Source organism: Microcebus murinus, chromosome 9, assembly GCF_040939455.1.
Source record: "Microcebus murinus isolate Inina chromosome 9, M.murinus_Inina_mat1.0, whole genome shotgun sequence".
In the NCBI taxonomy this organism is placed as follows: Eukaryota; Metazoa; Chordata; class Mammalia; order Primates; family Cheirogaleidae; genus Microcebus; species Microcebus murinus.
The window spans coordinates 63,694,239-63,712,803 of NC_134112.1; the positions used below are offsets into that span (position 1 = coordinate 63,694,239).

Here is an 18,565-nt window from a genome sequence, read left to right on the forward strand (position 1 = left end):
ACTCCCTTACTGGAGTGGGAAAGTGGAGGCGAAAGGAGGAAGTCTTTGCAGGCCTAGGCTGGGGCGACCTGGTCGCACTTCCGCCTCCCGGGCTCCGGAAGGTAGCGCGCACGCGCTTGCTGCGACTCCGGCGCGGTTGACTTCCGCTCCCACTGTGCTCTGCGAGCCGAATCATGGATCACACTGGTAAGGAGGCGGAGGCAGTGGGGGTCCCGGTTCCATGCCCCCTTGGCCGGTATGGGGCTGGTCGCCCAGCGGGCAAAAGGAATTGTGCTTGCTCTACAACACTGGGGTGTGGCAGTGAGAAAGGAATCTCACAGACCCCTTCTTGTACTCGGCTGGGGCCTGCTGCTTCCCGGCCTACCCTTCGGTGCGGTACCTACCTCCTCGGAGCCGGCAACAGCCGCTTCTTCCCTGGTTCTGTTCGCTTCGAGCCGGGACGGTGGGCGGTGCAGGCCTCGTGGGAATGGGAGAGCTTCGGCTCTTTTTTTTGACCCAGCTTCTCTGCCCTACGTTATGGGGCTGGCGAGTAGATTCCAGTCTCCGAGTTGGGGAAACCTCGTTACCCTGGAAGTGGATGGGCGAGAGTGGGTTGGAGACATACTGCTTTCTCAGTCAGCTTTGGGCGGGTGCTACAGTGGTCACCTCTTGTTGTCTCTCTCTCCGGTTCTTCATGGACTAGAGGTGAGAGAAGAGAATCGGATATAGTTTTGGGGACCAAACTCAGAGCAACTGTTCTACCTAAGCCCGAAGCGTGCCCCGCGCTTCGGCCGTGGTCCTTAACTCACCATCATTTGAGGGTATTTAGAAAGGAAGAAGAGTTTAAAGTCAAGACGTTCTCAGCCCTTTCTCCAAGTAAGAGTGGCTCCACCATTTGTTTTGTGCCTTGGCTTTTGCTTCCTTGTGGTTCTTGGATATTGAATGAGTGCACTTGGAGTTAAAAAATGCTCTGACTGCTATATCGACCGCATCACAAGTAGAGAAAAAGGGTTTTTTCTTAAGTATTGTTGGAGATGTCCTCATTTATCAAATATCTCCTTAATTACATAAGGAGAGATATATATTTATTTATTTATTCCAGATACCTACAGATATATGTAGGCTTGGAAGTGGAATGGTAAACGAGACAGACTGAGTCTCTGACCTGATGGACCTTACATTCTTTTGGGGAAGACAGGCAATAAACAGGTTTTTTAAAAAACTTAATGTTAACAGATTATGATGAGTGCTTTGAAGAAAATAAATGAGTATTGTGGAGAGACTAATAGGAAATTTCAGAAAGGGTGGTCAGGGAATGTATTTCTGGAAAGGTCACATTAAGATGAGATCTGTTGGATAAGAAGAATCCAGCCATGGATTCAAGTAGGAGGAAGAGTATTTCCAGCAAGTACAAAGCACTGAGGTAGGAAAATGTCGAGGACAGTCACCTGCGGCCTTGTTACAGCCAGAGGGTAGAGCCCTAAAATGAGATTGGAAAGGAAGGCAGCTGTCACATTGTTCAGGACATTGAAAGCTATGCTAAAGATTTGAATTTTAACTTAAGTGAATATGAAGCCATTGAACAGAAGTAGAACAGTAGTGTCTCTTAAAAATATATAATACACTCTTCTATGGAGAATGGTGTAAGAGAGGGAGGCAAGAATAATGGTAAATAGCCAGTTTAGAAGGTGATTGCAGTAGACCTGTAGGGAGGCTTGGTTTAGTGAAAATGAAGGGGAATGGGAAGATTCAATAAGTATTTTGGTGTTAGAACTCATATTTTACTGATGGATTGGTTTGGAGTTATGTGAGAGAAAGGAGAAATGCCTAGGTTTTTGGTTTGAGTAGCTGAGTAATGCTCATTACTGAGTTGGGGAAAACTTGGAAGAAAACAGTCTTTTTTGGTAGAGGTGGGACACAAGAATTTGGGAACAAGAGTTTGGTTTTGGACTGCTGAGTATGAGATATGTATTGAGTCAAAAGAGGGAAGATGTCAAGTGGAGATCAGAGGAAAGATCTGGACAGAAAATACATATTTGGGAGTTAGTATCTTATAGCTGGTGATTTAAAGCATGAGGATGGATATGATCACTTAAGGAGAGTGATACAGAGAAGAGGGCCTAGAACCAGACTCTAAGGAACTCCAGTGTTTGGAAATTTTACAGTGTTGAAACTCTTCGATCTTCATGGTATAGTAGCAAACAATCAACTCTAAAAAAATATTTCTCATTTGAGTCTGTTACTGGAATTGGGAGTCAAGTCCCTGCCACAGGTTAGAGGCTGTTATGTTAGGAAATCATAATATGAGTGGGTATGTAAAGATTATTAATCTTCATTCTCAAAGTGAAAAAGTTGCCTAAGGAAGTAAGTCATCCTAACGTGAAAATATTTACTAATGAGCTAACCACTTAAAAAAAATAGTTACCATTAGTTCCCATTCATATCCCTTATCCCCACCATAAGCTAGTGCTTAACACTAGCTTCTTATCTATTCTTTTAATTTGTTTATGAGTCAGTCTCCTTGATGTTTTATATCAGAAGACAGTATCAAATACTGTGCATTGATTATGAGGTAAAATAGAAAATTGGCAAAAGATTTAGGTTTTCGTGAAATTCATAAACATGAATTTGATAACTATTTGAATTACAAAGCCTTTGGCAAATGAGGAAATACCAGTTAGGTAGTTAATTGAAGACAGCAAGTTACACATCTCTAAAGAATTATTTTAACATCAAAAAATTAAGAAGTCCTTGGGAAAATTGATAAAACTTGTGAACATTATGCAAATATGACCCATATTATGATCATGCTGAAAAATTCATACATAAAATAAAGATATTCTAATAGAATTTTGCTAGAAAAACTCCAAGAATCTTCTGGTTAATGTCAGATTCATTGTTTGGTCATTCTAAGAATTAGCACTTTTCTAACTGCAACCTAAACTTGGTAAAATATTTCTTGGTTCCTTTTATATAAGATAAAATCCTAAATAAATATTTTTAAAAACTAAGAGTGTCACTCTTTTTTTTAATGTGAATTCACCGTGAATGGCCAGTTGTCATTAGCACTTTCTGTGTAATATCCAAGAACTTTTTGTTATGGGCTTTATGTTTTGTTATTGCTGTGTTTCCCTGAAAATAAGACAGGGTCTTACATTTATTGTTCCTCCAGAAGACACCCTAGGGCTTATTTTCAGGGGATGTGTTATTTTCCCCTCAAAGCCTCAGCTTGCAGCACTCACAGGATGGCCAGGACCTGACAGGGGGAGCCGACCTTGTTGGTGGGGCTGCCTGCACCTTTCTGGTCACCTCTGGAATAGTAGCTGTCATGATGGGGCAGATGAGAAGGGCTGCTCATCTTTACGGCTCTGCGACGAAATGCATGGATTGTGCAGATACCCTGCGTAGCCACGCCCATTACTAGGTCTTATTTTTGGGGTAGGGCTTATGTTGTGCAAAAATGCTTAGAAATCCTGCTAGGGCTTATTTTATGGGTAGGTCTTATTTTCGGGGAAACACGGTGTATTCAAAAGGAAATTGTGCTATATGGTCTGCTTCTTAATTATGAAACAACAAAAAAGCCCCAAACAAAATCAGAATATTATCACTGTTAAATGCTGTACTCTATGAACTTGCAATTAGTGGGGCAAACAGCAAAGTAATAAGGAGCAGCAGACTCTTGAAAGTAGTAGGCTGTCCAAGCAAAGTAGAGACCTCAAGACTTCTGGGTGGTGTAAAAAGGGTTTACAGTAATGAAATGTAGGTATTTTCATTGTTCAAAGGAAAAATCATTACAAGTCCTTGTAATATCTGAAGGACAGCATTGAACTGTTAAATATCTGTCTACAACAACTTTTACTTCGTTGAAAAGTCAGGAATACTTTTTAAGCAAGACAGGTCATTCTGTCATATCTATCTTTTTGCCATTGCATTGATTGTAAGTATTTTTACATAGATACGCAACTACAATGAAAGCAGATGAAATACATTAATCAACTTGTTGGTCCATTTAGTGAAATGTTGAAAGTTGGTCAAGTTGAGTTTATCCTAACTCAAGATTTTAGCTATCCGTGTAATCCCTTTTCCATGATTTTTTTTTTTTTGAGGATTAGCTGTTATAAAAGTGGAATGTAGACTGAAAGATATTTAAAGTAATCATTAAGGACCCATTTTGAATTTTGTTTTATATGTTGTTCAGAAAAAATGCAAATGAATGTGAATTTAATGTGTAACCCTAGTAGCCTTGGAGGTTATTAGGGCTTAACTTATTACTTCAAAATTTGTCTTTACTGAATTTAATGTGGACAGTTTAGCTATGAATCTTGATTATAGTATTTCCTGCAGGTGCAGTCACATAGCTGCCTTCAATAACTTGTCATGTCTAAAACATTACAATTTTTTAAAAATTATTATGTTGTTTGCATTTCCTATATCAGAGCATTTTCTCTTTTGCCTTTAGTGGGGAAATTTGATTATTTTCTGGATTCCTATATTTGAAAAAGGTAACTCTTAAGCTTTAGTGGAGTCAGTTCTTTGAAATAATGCTCCTATTCCACATGGGACAGGAGTTAATTTATTTCATAGATGTAATAATAAGCAAAGGTACTAGAAGGCATCAGTTGTTTAGACCTATTTGAAGCACAGAAACTATGTATCCTAAATTATAATTTTCCATTACAATGCTGACGAAGAATAACTCAGTCAATTGTGTGTCTCTAGAAATGTTATAGCACAAATACATTATTACATATTTCTACTACTAAATATTATACTAATTTTTGCTGTATTCCTGAATGCTTTTTAGAATAACTGTTTGACACTTAAGAGAACACTTTGCTTAAACCTAACTTAATTTTCAAATGCATTATTTAATTTTGCCTTATCAGTGTTAGCTTTGTGCTTTCAGTTTTGTTTGTGCTAACGTAAGTTACACTTAATAAATTTATTGAGTGCCCACTTTGCATACTTTATGATTAGACATGGAGATAAGGATGGTTTTGTTTCTTTTCATTTTTGTTTTTAAATCTTTTGTAGTTACTTCAAGACAGTGGTTGTTATCTTGGGTTCATGAATGATTTTGTTTCTGTAAACTCCTCTGGAATTCTATGGGAAATTTTATTGTTCACTTTTCTAGGGAGAGGTTCTATAACTTTCATCAATTTCTTAAAGGATTCCATGTCTCAGAAAGGGTTAAAAAGTATTGCTTTAAGGGTTTATCCAAGATAGAGAAAATTAGCCATTAAACTTAAGTCAATATGATCTTTAAAATCAGAGCTCAGATCTTTAACTATTGATAATGTTGAGTATGTTGTTTAGTATCTGTGGCAGAATAATCTTCAAAAAAGAAAACTAAAATTACAACTCTTTTCCTAACATAGACAATGAGTTACAAGGCACTAATAGTTCTGGATCCTTGGGTGGTCTTGATGTTCGCAGACGAATTCCTATAAAGCTCATCTCCAAACAAGCTAACAAAGCCAAACCTGCACCTCGAACTCAAAGGACTATAAACAGGATGCCTGCAAAGGCTCCACCTGGTGATGAAGGTAATTTATTTAAACTAATAGCTCCAACAGTCTTGTTATATCTGATTGCACCAAATTATCTGTGTAATCCTATTTACTTGTAGCCATCTCTTTTTTCTTTAACTTACATACTCTTTTCATTCTTTAACTTTTTTTTTTCTATTTCTTTTGGCAGGTTGTACTTTTTTCTTCCTTTATAAATATTTTGGGTTTTATTTATTTATTTTATCTTCGAGACAAAGTCTCACTCTGTCAATCCAGCTAGAATGCAGTTGTGTCATCATAGCTCACTGCAACCTTAAACTCCTGGGCTCAAGTAGTCCTCCTGCCTCAGCCTCCCAAAGTGCTAGGATTACAGGCTTGAGCCACCACGCCCAGCAGGGTTTTATTTCTTTTGTTATTGAAAGTAACACTGTCTATTGTTTAGAAAAAAATCTAACCGGTATTGCCAAAAAACATAACATTAAAAATAAAATTTGGGTGGTTCACGCCTGTAATCCTAGCACTCTGGGAAGCTGAGGTGGGTAGATTGCTCGAGGTCAGGAGTTCGAAACCAGCCTGAGCAAGAGCGAGACCCTGTCTCTACTATAAATAGAAATAAATTAATTGGCCAACTAATATATATGGAAAAAATTAGCCAGGCATGGTGGTGCATGCCTGTAGTCCCAGCTACTTGGAAGGCTGAGGCAGAAGGATGATTGCCTAAGCCCAGGAGTTTGAGTTGCTGTGAGCTAGGCTAAAGCCATGGCACTCACTCTCTAGCGTTGGCAACAAAGCAAGACTCTGTCTCAAAAAATAAAATAAAATATAATGGCTAATGGTTAACTTTATTTAAAAAAATAACAACAACAAAAAATAAAAGTAAAATTTGCCCCTCTCTCTGAACAATCCATCTTTCCAAAGATAGTCTCTTTTAAGACATTTTATACAGAAATATTAATTTTTTGTGTATAAATCCCTTTTGTATGTAATATGCATTTTAGATTTTGTCTTATCAGTACATACAAATATACCTCATTAAAAAAATGGGTTTAGGTATTTCATTTATGGATATATACCATAATTTAGCAATTTTTCTAGTTTGTTATGAACAATTTTACAGTAAATATACATATAGTTTAGTATGTATACTTTGTAGAATTTATAACTTTGCACAAATTTGGACATTTGAAACTTGATGGATATTATGCATCTTAGAATTTAATACTGTCAAATTGCTCTTCAAAAAAGGTATATTAATGTATATGGCCACAACGAATATGGAGTACTACTATTAGTGACCTTTTACAAGTTTTGTTTTGATATGTTTGTTTAATTATAAGTGAATTTGTATACCTTTTCATAGTATTGGTCATTTGTTTTGCCTAAAATCTTTGTGTTCATATCATTTCTCCATTTTTCTGTTTGGTTGTCTTTCTCTTGATTTTTATGAGCTCCTTGTAAATTAATAAAATTGGCTTTTTATTATAAATTGTATATATTCCCCATTTATCTTTTGAATTTTATATATAAAACTTTTACTGTAGAGAAGTTTGAAGATTCAATGTAGTCAGATAGATATCCAGTGTTTGCTGTTATGACTTTGGAGTTTTATGACATTCTTAGAAAGGCTTCACTTTTCCATGAGTATAAAACAGTTTTTTCATCTTACCCTTCAGTATAGATCAGCAAACTATGGCTTGTGGGCCAAATCTCGCCTTCTTTTTATTTATAAAATTTTATTGGAACATGGCTATGCCTATTCATTTAAGTATTATATGTGGCTTTCACACTTTAATGGCAGAGTTTAGTCATTGTGATTCAGACCATATAGCCCACAAAGCCTAAAATATTCACTGTCTGGCCTTTTACAGAAAAAGTTTGCTGATGCTGTTTTGGAACATTTATGGGTATATATTTGGTTATTAAGAAAAATAAAAAATGGAGTCTGGCTTTATTTTTTCTTCAAAACAGCCATTGTCCCAACCATTGAATAGGAGTTCCACTACTATCATATATGAATTAAAGTTCTAGAAGTATTTGTGTGTATTTCTAGACTTTCTATTCTTTTCCAGCAATTTGTCTATGTTTCTTTTTTAGAATCATGCTGTAACATGCCTTATATTATGGTTTCTTTTATTGTAGTGTTTCTCTTCCCATCTAAACAAGTATGTTCGAAGTCAAAGTGTTATAAATTGTAGTAGTAATAACCTAGGGCAACTGCCACACTCTCTTTATTTGGGCTCCCCACCCCCTTTTGGCTTTTTAAACAAACTACACAGTAATTTACAGATACATTCTTATTGTAATAATCCAAACAATGAGAAAAAGCCAAAATCCTCTTCTATCCTTTTCTTCTGAGGTATTCCCTCCCCCTGCCCCTAAGCCCACAGACAGAACTACTGTTACTATTTTCTATCAATAGAGCAAACTGAGGTTAAAGATAATTACTGGATACTTTAGAGTCACCTATAGAGTTTTAAAAAAATTGTTTTTTTTCCTAGGCATTAATCAAAATGTTGAATTTTGGGTGCCAGTATGGTATCTGTACAAATATATATAGTTTAATGATGAGAGTACAATTTGAACTACTCTGAAAAATGATAATGTCTTCCTGATTTCTTTGGCTGTTGACCTCAATAATTTTCTGGGGTTGAAAAATTGATTTTCCTTATTTTGACTTTTAGATCACACTAGCTTTTATAAGGTATAAATGGACAATATAGGAGCCTAAGGACACTTAGGTATACCTTAAAAGAGTACCCTGACTTTGAACTACATGTGTATTATTTTGAATTACATGTGTATTGGAGATAATTAAATAGCAGTACACTAGAGTGTCTGTCAGCTTCAAAAAATTCTTGCATCCTTGTTTGTGAGTGTGTCTCTGTGTATGGGTGGTGTAATTTAGCCATGTGGGTAAAGTTAAAACCTGTGTGCTTGGCTACTCTGTTTACCAGATCTAGGGCCAAAAGAGTCGTGAGAAGCCTGGCACCTTGGAGGGGATATATTTGTCTTCTCAGCTTTACTTTAGGTAATTGGATTCTACCTAGAATTCCCATTAGACTGTTCATTGGTTTTCTGTTCTTTTGTATGAGATGAGAAGATTGGCATCAACTTTTTAATTAGGCCAGAGAAATTAAGCTTATTTGATCTTCATATTAACTTAAGTTTATTGATATATACAGTGTAGGAGAGCATATACCTGAGAAGATAAGATATGGCTTTTGCTGCTTGGGTGATTAACTGGGGAGAGGTTTGAACTGACAGGATAAAGTATGAATATGTTAAATGTTTCTAAAATCACACATAATCAGAAGAGGATATCCGATTTACTAAGGCCTAAGAAGAAAATCTACAGAATGCTTTATGTTTTCCTTATATTCTTTTGGCAATAAAATCTTTCTCTTGCAACATGATAACACTTTTGTAGATAGACTAGAATAAATGATAATCAATATCTTAAAAAATTGTATAAGCATGATGATAATCAGTAAAATTTTATACTAGAGATAGTTGGATGAATTGATAAGTGTACTTGAATAAGCATCAAGAGATCTGAGTTCTGTTCCTGACTTTGTCACAAATCTTCTAATCTTTTGAGTTATTATGAGTCTCCATATAGTAATATTATCAATTATGTTGTAAAAGATTTGGACTAGATCATAAGATCACTTCTAGTTGTTTTAAATTAGCCTTGATTATCTTGTTCTTAGAAGAACTTTAAAGGGCATTAGATGGGCTTTTCAGTGAATAGGCCTATTTTGCCATGTACATGTATTTCCAAAATGAAATTTGAGATTTTAAAAGTTAATGAGTAACATTTTCTTTTTTTAGAAGGATTTGATTATAATGAAGAAGAACGGTATGACTGTAAAGGGGGCGAACTGTTTGGAAATCAGCGAAGATTTCCTGGACACCTTTTTTGGGACTTTCAGGTATAGCTTAAAATGAAAAATGTTATTAGGACAATAAAATATTTTAAGTATTAAATATTTTAAGTATTCGATACTTAAAATGTTTTATTGGAGCAATGCAAGATACATAAAGAATGTCTGGAATGAACTTTTATTACAGCTATGATATTTAGCACACACATTTGTTTATTATAGCTCTATTTCCAAAAATTATTGGAAGTAATTTTCAGTAAAATCAATAATCATTAACTCTAAGAAGAAAAATAAACTGATGGTAGTACAGCTATAATGGTGGGGAATATGTGGGAATTATACCAAGAACCCTCTATTTCTTACTGTTTTAACTTTTATAAAACACGAATTTATTGTGTAAATTATAGATACAGTCTTAGAATTGCCTAAGGAGGAAATTTTAATTATATTGTTTCAACAGATTAACATCTTAGGTGAAAAAGATGATACCCCAGTTCACTTCTGTGACAAATGTGGATTGCCTATTAAAATCTATGGGCGAATGGTAAGTCTAAATAAATAAAATATTGTTTTTGTAAATGTAAGCATTTGCATAGTGGTAGGATTCTGAAATTTATCTACATAGGTTTATCATTATGTAATGACTAAGTTTGTGACATTTTAAATAAGTATGAAATAATTAAGGGAAGTATTAGAATACTATGAATTTAATATCTTGACAAATTCTTGAATTCTTATAAAATATCACTTTATTAAGGATACCAATTCTGAAAACTGAATAATTTCTTGGGCTATTTGATACCAGCTAGTCTACATTTGTCCTAGTTTATTAAGGAAGATATTTTTCCTAATAGAATAGAATAAAATCAGTTACTCATTTCTGATGGCCATAATTTTTATATAAAACTGAATAAATAATACTTATAATTTCTAAAAATTGAATTCTAATCATTAAAAAAAAATTTACAATCCTAACTGTAATTTTATAGTAATTTTAACATGTCATTGCTCAAGAAAAGGTAGTTTTAACTTTAGCCCGGGCAACAGAGTTGAGACTCTGTCTCAAAGAAAAAAAGGAAAAAAGAAAAGGTAGTCTTGCATTTGTCTTTGAAAAGAACTGATTTTAATATGTTTGTGATGATAGAGGGCATGGATTGTGCACAGTTGCTTTGCTGTATATCATAGCAAAGTAATAATAATGGGCTGTGAGTTTAAAAATGTGTTTTTAAAGTCATTTTACTCTGTTCTTCTGATTTATTTTTAGATTTTTATGAGTTTATTAACTTAAGACTACCAGAGGAAAATACTAATTATATTAAATGTAGGAGATACTTGTTATTTTGTTGCTTTGGAATAGTTTCAGGAGAAACAGGATAAGATAAAACATAATTACAGTGTTCTTCAGGAGCTTTTAACCTGCAGGGACTATGAGTGGCAATTTATAAGGTTTACACCTCTGGAAAGTATAAGCAAATATGCATGTATACATTTATTGGGAAAAAGGCATAGCATTCTCAGAAAGCTTTGTGATTGAAAAAAGTTATTAGTTTTATATAATTAGTGTTTAGTGTTCATTTTAACCAAATAGTTATCAAGTGCCTTCTAAGTCACTAAACTTACTGTTATTTTTTTATGGAAAAAATAATTTGTTTTAGTATACTTAATTATAATGTCTTTGTTTACAGATTCCATGCAAGCATGTTTTTTGCTATGATTGTGCTATTTTACATGAAAAAAAAGGAGATAAAATGTGTCCAGGGTAAGATAAGATCATCGTATTTTTAAATGGTAAACTTTGTAGAATAATGATTTATAAATTAGATTAAAGATTAGGGGATGATGTAAACCAGGCAGGAAATCAGATATGTAGGCATGGCCAGTCTTTTTCTGTGAGCGAGGAGTTGGTTTTAGCCTTTTAAAAAAAATATAACGCTACATAGCCACTATCAGTCAGTTCAAATTGGCCAAAGGGAAGAAATCTATTTGCCATCATAGAATTAGTACACATTGAAAACAGTTATTTATTTATTTATTTATTTATTTTGATGGGACACTAGAGAAAGTAGTAGTATGGTGTATTGATTGAGAACAAAGACTACAGAATTAGAATTCCAGGGTTTTGCCATTTATTAGCTATATGACTTAAGCTGTTTTTTTAATCTATAAAATGAAGCTATTAATACTTACCTCCTTGGATTATAGATAGTTAGTAGCCAGTATATAGTAAGCACTATTTAAGTATAAGCTCTTATTTATTACCTTCAAATCTGATCATTATGTGTTGAGTATATCTTAGAACACCATCATGACATAGACTCAAACAAGTTATAAAGAGCTAGCTAGATCCATTTTGGGATGGTTTTGAAGAAACCAGAATAAATTAGGAATTTTTATTATCAATTTAAAAAGGAAGGCTCAAGAAAGGCTGTGAGAGAAACTTCTTTGAACCAGCCATAGGGTTCTTATAATCCTGTGCTTGAAGCTACTCAAGATTTATAGTTATCAGTTGATAACAAAGCTATAGACAATTGTAAGGGATGGTTTTCTTTTACACTATGGGGAAATTGATATCACTGGGAGAGAAAGGATGATTTATTGACAACCCAAAGACAACTAATTATTTGGGCATGCTTTTATTAGGTTTTTAAAGTAACCAATTATAAAATCTGTACTGTGAGTGTAAAGAATATTTCTTCTATAGAATTATAATTCAGAAAAGTTAGGAAATTAGAAGTATATATCACTTGTTTTTTGGGTGTTTTCTCATGCCTAATTTTCCAACATGATGTACATTCACTTTAAATTATATAGTAAATTTGGTTGCTTCATTGGAATAAAGGATTTCAGATGTGATAAAACATTATGTAGGGCCGGTGCGGTGGCTCACGCCTGTAATCCTGGCACTCTGGGAGGCCAAGGCAGGCGGATTGCTCAAGGTCAGGAGTTAGAAACCAGCCTGAGCAAGAGTGAGACCCCATCTCTACTATAAATGGAAAGAAATTAATTGGCCAACTAAAAATATATAGAAAAAATTAGCCGGGCATGGTGGCGCATGCCTGTAGTCCTAGCTACTTGGGAGGCTGAGGCAGCAGGATTGCTGGAGCCCAGGAGTTTGAGGTTGCTGTGAGCTAGGCTGATCCATGGCACTCACTCTAGCCTGGGCAAAAAAGTGGGACACTGTCTCAAAAGAAAGTAACAAAACATTATGTAGAAGACTTGTCGTAAGTGTTCTAATGTTAATGTTTAAAAGGAATTTGTTTTCAAGTTACTAAATGTAACTCTAGTAAGCACCTTACTTGTGTGGTCCTTGGCTATTTTAGGACAGAAGCCTATCTGGATTAACAGACCCAGATCAGGAAGTGAAGAAATGGCAACCAAAGTTAATGTAAATATCGTATACTGCTACTTTTAAGCATCACCCAAAAGAAAGTGCCTCACATCCTGTTAATGTGAAGATCTTTCTGAGTTTACAGTGAATCAGAAGCAAATCATGAGAAGTGTGTCACATGGCCAATGAAGGGAAGCATAGTAGTATCAATAAGGAATGCCAGCCATATAACAAGAATGAAAAATAGGCACAACTCAAAATCAAGAATATAGGCCAGGCTTGGTGGCTCACGCCTATAATCCTAACACTCCGGGAGGCCAAGGTGAGAGGATCTTTTGAGGTCAGGAGGTCAAAACCAGCCTAAGCAAGAGCGAGACCCTATCTCTACTAAAAATGAAAAAATTAGCTGGGTGTGGTGGTGCATGCCTATAGTCCCAACTACTTGGGAGACTGAGGTGGAAGGATTGCTTTAGCCCAGGAGTTCAAGGTTGTAATGAGCTATTATGCCACTGCACTCAACCCAGGGTCCCTGAGTGAGACTCTGTCTCAAAAAGAAAAAATGAAACAAACCCAAAAAATAGAGCCATTTAGTATAGTGCAAATGACCTCACACACATAGCCAGTGATAATAGCTTATATATATAGTGCTTAACTAGTGACTAAATATTGTCACTTTCATTGTTTCATTTGATCTTAAGAATACTCTCTTAAGTAAGGCAAACAGATAAAAAATCATTGTGAGTTAGGTATAGTGGATATTTAAACCACATTTTACAAGTGAAGAAACAAACTTGAAAACAGTTAAGTGACTACTGCAAATTACAGAGCTAATACTAGATCCCAGATCTTTGTATTCCTAGTTCAGTCCTCTTTCCACTATGTCAAGAAGACTTTAAAGGCAAGAATGGGTTAAATATAGTAAAATGAAGAATAGCTATAGTTTTGATCCTGAATCATTAAGAAAATGTTAAGGTAAATTCAGTGCTCACAATTTAGGAAGGCAAAAAAATACTCCTTCGTAGTAGTAAATTGTCTGACAATTCGGCAAACCCCTTGCTTAAGAGACTCTTAGATAGTCAAGGTTTGAAATTGTTTATGTTGTTTAAGATTAAGAACTCTGATGATTAGGCTGATCTTACTCATTGTGGTAGTCCTTGCAGCATCTAGTGTCTTCCACTTAGTAGTATTTGTTGAACAAATACTTACTGCTTAATAATACTGTATAAGTTTGAATTCCATGATTATAAGTAATCTTTTGGTCTGTCCTTGTTGGATTTTTTTGCACATGGATACAAGGCATAGAATTGTTTTAGAAAACTAGATAAATTCTAGGTCTTAGGAGAAATAAGGTCTCTTCTTAAAACATAAGTTTGATATTAAGGGTTTGGAGGTTGACAGAAATGCTGATACTTAATGGCCAATGGACAAAAAGGTAGGGACAATTACAGGTTCATGTAGAGAAATTTTTAATTGTGACCTTTTTTTGCTATATTTTATGTAGCAATTTTTGAAAATAGTTTTGAAAATTAGTGCATTATTTTTATAGTCTTATTTTAGTAAATCAAAATTTTTTTCCTTTCTAATTTAGCTGTAGTGATCCTGTGCAGCGAATTGAGCAGTGTACACGAGGTTCTCTCTTCATGTGTAGCATTGTTCAAGGGTGCAAGAGAACATATTTGTCTCAGAGAGACTTACAGGCTCATATCAACCATCGCCATATGAGAGCTGAAAAACCTGTTACCTGTGCTTCGCTTGAAAATGTTCATCCTCCTATTGCCCCACCACCAACTGAAATCCCTGATCGTTTTATAATGCCACCAGACAAGCATCATATGAGCCATATTCCGCCAAAGCAGCACATCATGATGCCACCACCTCCTTTGCAACATGTGCCACATGAGCACTATAATCAGCCACATGAGGATATTCGTGCTCCTCCAGCAGAATTGTCTATGGCTCCACCTCCACCTCGTTCGGTCAGTCAGGAAACCTTTCGTATTTCAACAAGAAAACACAGCAATTTAATAACTGTCCCTATTCAGGATGACTCAAATTCAGGTGCTAGAGAACCACCACCTCCTGCCCCAGCACCTGCTCACCATCATCCTGAATATCAGGGCCAACCAGTGGTATCGCACCCTCATCATATTATGCCTCCACAGCAACATTATGCACCACCCCCACCTCCTCCACCACCAATAAGCCATCCAATGCCACATCCTCCCCAGGCTGCAGGTACTCCTCACTTGGTATATAGCCAAGCTCCACCTCCACCAATGACCTCTGCTCCACCACCAATAACCCCTCCCCCTGGACATATTATTGCCCAGATGCCACCTTATATGAATCATCCTCCTCCAGGACCTCCCCCACCTCAACATGGTGGTCCACCTGTAACTGCACCCCCTCCTCACCATTATAATCCTAACTCTTTACCCCAGTTCACTGAAGATCAAGGAACTCTGAGCCCTCCATTTACACAACCAGGGGGAATGAGTCCTGGTATATGGCCCGTACCAAGAGGGCCACCTCCTCCTCCACGAATGCAGGGTCCGCCTTCTCAAACCCCACTTCCTGGACCACATCATCCAGATCAGACAAGATATAGACCGTATTACCAATGATAATAGTGTTTTGAACTGAAGATATGATGAGGAAAAAAACTTATGTATAGTCAATCTTTTAATTAAGCTTTGACTTTTGGGAAGGAAAAGTACCTCTTACTGAGGTGGCTATAAAACACATAGGGTCTTGTCTCTTAAAATGCTTTTAAATCTTGACTTTAGGATTGATTTCAAGTACTATACTATAGTGCAGATTAAGTGGCTCAGTTGAGCACAGCTATATTTTAACACCTTTGTTCCCCTAGTGTGGTAAATTGACCCAGAGGTGACCATTTGTAAAAAATTTGAAAAAAATTTTCATTGTTCCACTTTCAAAAGTATTGCTTTTGTTAAACCCAATGTTTAGTTTTTCTTGTGATACATTTTGTTAACCTGTGTAAAAGGATTAAATTTCAATATGGTTGTAAAAATGCTATTTTTATGTGAATTTAAGTGCAGCCACATACTGTTTTTTAAAACCATATGTTTTACCACTAATTTCCCAAAGTTACAATAAAATCCTAAAAGTAAAAATCTACTAGAATTTGCTATAAGGCAGACTGTTAAATGATAGAGAACTATTTCACATTTTAGGCACTGAAATTTTGAGGTCTAGTAAGTATCTAATGCACTTCACTTGGATGCCTTTTCATTTTTAGGCAGCCTCAGGAGCACCAAAATATATTGGATTCTAGTACTGAGATATGTTTGTAATATTAAAAGGCATTACTAATTATTTGGAAAGATACGGCCAAAGTAATCAATTCTACAGGCTTCAAGCTGGTGGAGGATGCTGTTACTCATTAATGCTTTTTTACTGAATGGTTGGAATCACATGATGCACCATACATATTAAGCTTAAGTAACATTATTTTGTAGAACTGTTTAAATGGTGTTATTTAGATGAAATGTGTTCTGTTCATTGTCTTAAACTAAATATTTAGGGCTGAATAGGCTTTATGTAATTCCTCATTTCATGGTAGAATTTGATCCTGTGTTTAAGTGGCTCTTGTTTATTGAATTTTAAACTACAGTTTGATGCCATGGAGGAATTTGAATAATGTATTAATGAAGGACATATTCTGTAATCACAAACTTCCATTTACTCAGGTTTCATTGCTGTGTGATGAGATTTTTCCTCTAACTTGAAATTTAAAAGCTATTATTTCCTATTCCTTTTGTTGGTAAAATAATCTGAACTTGGAACATTTTAGTAGAGAGACAACAGCAAAGACTACCAGATAATTTTGTATTGGACAAGAGAAAAGCAATGGCTAAATTCTGAATTTCAGTGCTTTATACGGTGCCTTTCGAGTCAGCTTTTGCATTATAGGGGCTTGTTACAGTCCAACTAAGATGACCACTTACAATTTATACAGAACTCATGTATAAATCAACCTTCTTAGGATATTATTCTATATCCTTTGAATTAATCCCTGTGAAGTTTTTCCTCCCCCCTAAAATGGTGCATAATATAAACATGAAATGTGTAGTATGCAGATATCATTTATTAGATAGATTGTAGTGTATAAATTTAGAACATCTTTTTGACAAAGGGTGAACTGATTGCTAATTAACCATTTTATTCTGTCAGGTACAGGCAAAACAAATTCCCATCTTGGATGATCAGATGCAAATCATTTCTGAACTTAGAGCAGAAGTTAGAAATAATATAAATGGCCATTTCAACCTTGACTGGCCGAAAATAACTAATATACTTTTTTCTTTTAAGCAAGTGACTTTTTTTACACTTATTTTGAAAAAGTTCCGTGTTAATGCAATTTTTCTAGTGAGAAATGCTTGTTATTAAAAGCATGGGAGTGAAATAGTGTGAAATGTTGGTGGTGAGTGCATCTATCATATTACTGTAGGTACTTGGACTGGTACAAACTTGATTCCTTTTCAAGCCCCTGTTTAGGAGCTTTTAAAATATTACTGATAAAAATCCAAGCCATTGTTTCATGTAATAAGAAAATAACCAAATTCACTTTCAAGCTTCTCAACTATTTATGAAGAGCTCTCATGCTTTTACTGAAATTCACTAGAGTTGAATGTGGTAAGAAACCACTTAGCCTATGTATTGGACAAAAAAAGTCAGTATCATGATAAACTTTCATGTTAGGAGAAATCTTTTAGGCTTTTAAAAAATGATTTATTTTCAGTTAGATGTAAGAAATATTTGTTATGCAGGGAGGCAGATTAGATGAATGTCTTGTAGCAGACAATTTTAAAATGGTGTTAGACTTGAATTCATCAGTTATAATTGTTTGAATGAGGGTGGGTGGGGAGAAGGATAACAAAATTACTGTTAGTGTTTCTTTCCTTAAGGAAAAAGATGTGAATCCCAGCCTTATTTCAGGGAAGCCTTTGAAGCTATGATGGACATAAGTCTAAATTAAATGTATGTATGTTTCATTATATTGCTCTTAAGACTACTGAGGTGGCAGTTTAATTCTTAAAAACAATAAAATGGAAGCATAAATACTATTTTGCCTAGATGAATTTTTACCTAATGATGACACTGTGAGAATGCAGAATTTTCCATATTTGAGTTAATACCACATTCTATAGTAAAATACATTCACTTTTTTTAAAGATTAAGACCAGCAAATTGAATTGTTATATTTCTTCAGTAGCATGTTTGTTTAGAGTGTAATGTGGTATTTGGGGAAAGATCTATTGCAAAGACCGTAAGAAACTATATCCATTTTGCCCTGTAAAAACCACTTGCTCAAAATTACTGTATAATGCTAATGAGATACCTCTGAAATGTAAATGAAAAAGATACTTGAACATTTTTTAAGCTCGTAATAAGTGGCTCTTTACTGTATGAACTGCTTTAGGCTTTGTTCTGACTAATATATTGGAAGAGTATTTTTCATAAATTTTGTGGAAAAGCTCCATGGTTCCACCTTTCATAAATTTTTTGAAAATGCCCTATAAGTACATGAAAACAATGCATGAGTACCCAAAAGACATTTCTCTATTAGGTTAGTCATCAAACTAATACACTGATGCTAAATGAAGTTTGACATAATCCACTCGTATTGTAAACATACTATATTCTGATTGAAGTGGATTTATTTATCTTCACTGGTTTGTAACTAATTTGTTCAATTATGGCCTAGAAACCAAGTTTACTTATTCAATATATGCACAACGTAATAAAGCAGTATTGGTTATACTAGGCTTCAGGTGAAGGAGTAAGCCAGGTAAAATACTTGGTAGTGATGCTAATAAAAACGGACTTGGAAGTTTGAA

The 18,565-nt window shown here is 35.1% G+C and overlaps 1 protein-coding gene across 1 annotated transcript; it reads left to right on the forward strand.

Annotated features, from left to right (window-relative positions):
• The first annotated feature begins 71 nt into the window (after positions 1 to 71).
• On the forward strand, positions 72 to 18,565 carry CBLL1 (Cbl proto-oncogene like 1). Its single transcript, XM_012746097.3, has 6 exons — positions 72 to 186; positions 5,358 to 5,525; positions 9,321 to 9,421; positions 9,834 to 9,917; positions 11,059 to 11,132; positions 14,290 to 18,565. Exons 1-6 carry the CDS (start codon positions 174 to 176, stop codon positions 15,323 to 15,325), a joined length of 1,476 nt encoding a protein of 491 aa, XP_012601551.1. The 5' UTR covers positions 72 to 173; the 3' UTR covers positions 15,326 to 18,565.

What these genes read in the sequence shown, in the direction of transcription:
- CBLL1 (XM_012746097.3), top strand. An exon ending in TTAAAATCTATGGGCGAATG is followed by an intron (nt 9,918 to 11,058) that starts GTAAGTCTAAAT and finishes CTTTGTTTACAG; the next exon opens with ATTCCATGCAAGCATGTTTT. An exon ending in GGAGATAAAATGTGTCCAGG is followed by an intron (nt 11,133 to 14,289) that starts GTAAGATAAGAT and finishes TTTCTAATTTAG; the next exon opens with CTGTAGTGATCCTGTGCAGC.